The following is a 5,115-nucleotide window of genomic DNA, read 5'->3' as shown; positions in this document are numbered from 1 at the left end:
CACACACACACACACACACACACACACAGAGAGAGAGAGAGAGAGAGAGAGAGAGAGAGAGAGAGAGAGAGAGAGAGAGATCACAAAGAAGTTAAACCTGGTGGGATATGCCTTGAACACTTGGGTAGCTGAAGTAGAAGGACTGCCAAGTGTTTCAGGCTAGCTTGATCTACAGAATAACTCCAAAATATCAAAAAGGAAGAGGGGGGAAAGCAAAGAAAGAAATACTAATGCAGAGATCATATCGTTGCTCCCTAATATTTAATCTCCTGGATTTTACCCCTTAGTCCCCAGCTTTCTGGATTCATCTCCCGGTTGGCTGCCCATTAGCTGTGTACATGCACGCTCTCAGGTGGCAGGTGTGGTATGCCAGAAGTGTGCACTTTGGCTCACAATAACTGTCCCCTGTTGTTTTCCGAGCATTCTCTGGGATCAGACATAAGACCCTCCATGAAGACTTTAGAGTCCCATGAAGACACAGGGCCCACCGATATCCACCAGTCCCCCTCTCCTGCTATTTACACTCCACCACTCTGCTTCCTCAGGGATGACGGCGATCCCCTGCGCCTGCCTGGGCATCTTTCTGGGCGGCCTTTTGGTGAAGAAGCTGAGCCTGTCTGCTCTGGGGGCCATTCGGATGGCCATGCTGGTCAACCTGGTGTCCACAGCCTGCTACGTCTCCTTCCTCTTCCTGGGCTGTGACACAGGCCCTGTGGCTGGGGTCACTGTTCGCTATGGGAACAAGTAAGTACCTAAAGTTTTAGCTCGACCCTGCCTAGGCAACCCTGGGCCACATTCACTGTGGATTCACAGAGAGCGCTCAGCCCTGTCCCACCACAGGCGGATAGAGCCAACCTGGTCTCTAGTGATCCAGAGCAGAGGAGCCCAGAGCCCTTAGCTTCTCACTGACTGTTGGAAGGCTCAGCCTGTCCTCTGGGATGTTGAGCTCTTCTCTTCTGCAACAAGACAGCCCAGAGCACAGAGCGATCATCCCTGCTCCAGTCCACTTGCTCTTTCTGACATTTGACTTCAGGAATGATGTGAATACAAATGATGAGACTAAAAATAAACCCGATTTCAAAATTTGGCTCAAAATAAAAGACAGAATCTACTTCAGTACTTCCTGCATGAGTCAGAAGCAAACCCCCCCTCCCCCATCCAGCTCATGCGGTCATTACCGTGTCAGGCCCATGGTGAGCTTGTTTAAGTGGTACGGGAAGAGGGGTACAAACAAGTTGGGAGGGACAGCAGGAGGAGCAGGAACAAACCTGATGCTACGGGATCTCTTTTCTTATGCCCTGGTTATTATCCTGGGACTGTGGAACAGAGTGTTTATAGCGATTGCTGTTTAAATAAATTATGCGACGATATTATCTCTATGTTTACTGTCTCCTTCCCTATGGGTCTCTTGAGACTACCCTGAGCTTAAGAGCGTAGCCCAGGACCTGCTGCATCGGAGCTGCCCTGCAGGTTATACACCCAGGCTCCTCCTCCAGGCAAACCACTGGGCTGCAAGGAAGCCTGGAAATGGGGCAGAACTGGGCTCATCTACCATCCATTGAAAGTGAACAGGAAGAGCCAGGTTGGGCATCCTGTATGCACCACAAGGCCCATCATGGCAATGTTGTCACCAGTGCTAGCCCTTCTTCTAATGAGTCCCCTTCACCTTTCTTTTCCAGCTCAGCACGTGGCTCGGCCCTTGACCCCTACTCTCCGTGCAACAACAACTGTGAATGCCAGACAGACTCCTTCACGCCAGTGTGTGGGGCCGATGGCATCACCTACCTGTCAGCCTGCTTCGCCGGATGCAACAGCACGGTAATTGAAAACCTTGGGATGCAGGGGAGAGGGTAGGCTCCAGGTAGCCACAGGTGCTCACAGGCCTGTGAAGGGCCACAGTGGCCAGTACCGTCTTTTTTGCCTTGCTGCGGCCGTTCCTTTGCCCTGATCCATCAGGACAACAGGACAAGGGAGTTCCTCAGGCCTTTGCTGAGTCAAATGGACCTCTAAGACACTAGATGGAGCAAGTTAAAGTAAAAATCAAAGGCCACTATGCATACACAGCTGGGAAGGTGGCTGTGCCACGAGAGACGCACAAAAGGTGGCAGGGAATAAGGCTGTGTATGAGAGTAGGTGACCCGCCACGGAATTCTGGAGAAACCGGAAAACTGGGAAAGCCAGAGACTAACTGTACCTTAGCTCAGGTCCCTTTGCCTCTTTCTTCCCAATTAAGTGTCCCCCCCACCCGCTTCTTTCTTCCCAGAGTGTTATTTTGGTTTGTTGTTCTCCCCCTTAACATGAATTTTTAATTTGGCTACCAGCCTGCTGTCTTCCCATTCTCTGTGTGGACGTCAGGTGCCAAGGAACCCCCTGTGCCGCCTGCTTGCTCCCACTTCACAGGTGCCTCTGCCCCTTTTCTTTGTCTGTATCACACTGCCACTGTGGCTCTGCAGGCTGGCCTCCTTCTCTTTAGACCCATCCAGCTGTCACCTAGCTAGCCTTCCAGGACAACCCTCTCCTACTGTCTTCCACGCTGGAGCCAGAAGGATTTCCGTGACACTACAAATGACCAGCTCACATGCCCTCTTCTAGGGCTCTGAGCCTGGTCCACGTCCACCCTCAACTCACATCTCCAGCTGTCTTCTTTTGATCTAGCTGGCTGTTCAGCCCTCTCTCTGCGGTTTTCTTCTCGTACTTCTCTCTTCAGTTGGACAACTCTTACTGACCCCTCAGTACCCTATTTCATAGCTCGCTCCTCTAAAATGACTCTATTTCTCCTGCCAGAGTTCTTGACTTTGAGTCTTCAAGTACCCGTTCCTTCCTGGATATATCTGTCTCTTTCACAATAGCAATCTTCTAGAAATGTCTGTCTTTGATCTTTGGGTTTCTTCAACTAGGGACACTATTTCCCCCCCCCAAACATACTTCATAATTTCTCACACAATGCACAGATGGGGAGGAAAAGTTAACAGCCATGGGGGCTGCTTTCAAAGAAGTAATTCAGTCATTTATTTCCTCCCGGCCCTGCCTCCTGCATCTTAAAGAGCGGTAGTTCCCTGAAAGAAAAAGAAATGAATCATTTGTTTTCATTTTCAAAGATTTCATTTTTGCTTGCTTTAAAGATTTAAGATTCCTGGCCAGTTATTAACATTTTCTATAAAGGAAATAAATCACCACAGATTGGGGGCTGGGAGGACCCAATTTCATAAAGTCGATGATAAAGCAATTTCTTTATGTGAGTAGAAGTAAATATTAAAAGGGGGTTGGGACCTGGAGGATGGTTCAAATAAAAACACAAGTTATTATTTCTCATAAGGACAACTTCATTGACATTTTAATATCCAGGAAGTTCTGTTAACAGTCCGTTTCAGACATTTTCCTATGATGAAGACCTAAGTGACCCGAAGAAGTCGTGTCCTAAGAGCCAACAGGCCTTTACTCTAGGGGCACACTGAGCCAACCCTGCAGCGTCTGCATTTCCTCCACTCTTGCACAGATACAGAGGTCTGTTGAGTCTTTCCAAGTCCATTTGATTCCTCGCAGTGGCTCAAGCTTCAGGGCTAGAGGCTCTCAGTCTAAGAGAGAAGGCTAGGGCTGGCTTGGAACATGATGCTCATTCCCCGGACACCTGCTCTCCATTCACACCTTGCCTACTGGGGTGGTCCAGGGGTCCCACTAAGGCAATCAGCTGGGTGGCCCTGGCTTCTTCTAGCTGCCGTAGGAAAGAATTGGAGATAAGAGTCCCGTTCAAAGTAAGTGGGACCCTTGCAATAGTTGAGCCAAAAAAAAAAAATCAAAACAAAATAACACCAACAACAAACAAAACAAAACAGCAACAGCAAGAACAACAACAACAGAAACTGCTGCAGACTTTGCAGGAACCTCAGGCTGAGAGACTGTCAGGCCAGGTAATGGGCCCTTCCTGCTTCATTCCTAGCATTTAAGAGCTTGGCCTGGAGTCAAAAGGAACCTTGGGATGACATCCAAAAAGAGCAAAGGCAATTTGAGTCTTTAGACTCTCTGCAGCAGTATTCTGAAGGAACGCCAAGCAAAGGCGTCCATTTCTGGTGTGGGGCACCCTTCCCCCCCCCATCCCCTTCTCTCTTTTCAGCTTTTTTCCTTCTGGTCTGTAGGTACTCAGTAAAACTCTTGCCCACATAAAGGGCCCCCTTGTCCCTCCCACTTTCCATGGCTTCTTTCCTTGTCCCCAGAGAGCTGGCTGACTCTATCTGGGCTCAGTCCTTTCCCGTGTGTTTCCTGGGCTCTTTTGCCCTGTCTGTATCTCTGCCTGTGCTCTTCCATAGGACCCCATGCCAGCCCACAAGGATCACACAGTAGAGTGTGGTGGGATTCTGGGACCCTCTGAGCCAGTCCCAAATCTTTCTTTATACTTTGCCACTCCTTTTCAGAATGCCCACCTTTTTTTCTACACGAAACTGTCTTCCTTTGTGCACACTACCAGCAGGTAAATACACTGAGCCTTCATGTCTGCCCTAGCTGCCTCTCCAGCCTCAATCTCTCTTCCCATCCCAGTCTCCTAACTCTCCCAACGGCCGAGCTCTCCTTTGCCCCTGAAACTCTGCATGTGCCATTCCTTTTATTTAGACTAATCTGCCCTGTGTATGTGAGTCCCGTCTTGTCTACCCACCAGGACTCAGCCTCTCTTTACCCTTTACCTGCCTCCTACAGAGCTACCTCAGCACTATTTCAAGTCAGTGTTTACGTCCTTCCAATTTCTACCTCTCCTGTTCTTACCTGGCAAGAGTCAGAGCCCATCTGTTCCAGTGGCTCATTTACTTAGGCATCTCTGTTCCTCACCAGGGGCGGAGATGAGGCTGTGTTGTAGACCTTTGTCCCCCACAGAGCCAGATTAAACTCTAGGTAAAGCCTCAGACATCCTAAATGTCCCTGGGTGATCCCATGCAACCTCAATCACATGACTATGTAGCATAACACTCCTGGGCAGCAGTTGGCAAGCAGGTAGACCAGATGGTTCTATCTTCAAGGTGCATTCTTATCCTTCTTCAGGTTTCTCTCTGCCTCTGCCTCTGTCTCTCTGCCTCTGCCTCTGCCTCTGCCTCTGCCTCTGCCTCTCTGCCTCTGCCTCTGCCTCTG

At 49.6% G+C, this 5,115-nt stretch overlaps 1 protein-coding gene across 3 annotated transcripts in view; it reads left to right on the top strand.

The window, feature by feature from the left end:
• The window catches only part of Slco3a1 (solute carrier organic anion transporter family member 3A1), a 281,111-nt gene that overhangs the window by 237,709 nt on the left and 38,287 nt on the right, over nt 1–5,115 (top strand). For all 3 annotated transcript variants that reach the window (XM_021189846.1, XM_029540392.1, XM_021189837.1), the window contains exons 6-7: nt 546–744; nt 1,680–1,818. In XM_021189846.1, coding sequence (XP_021045505.1) covers nt 546–744; nt 1,680–1,818 — 338 coding nt within the window. The remainder of the gene's footprint in view (nt 1–545; nt 745–1,679; nt 1,819–5,115) is intronic.

The sequence above is a fragment of the Mus pahari genome, chromosome 1 (genome assembly GCF_900095145.1).
Source record: "Mus pahari chromosome 1, PAHARI_EIJ_v1.1, whole genome shotgun sequence".
Classification (NCBI taxonomy): domain Eukaryota; kingdom Metazoa; phylum Chordata; class Mammalia; order Rodentia; family Muridae; genus Mus; species Mus pahari.
Note: the sequence above shows the minus strand (reverse complement) of the source record. Positions and strands in the feature narration are given on the sequence as shown.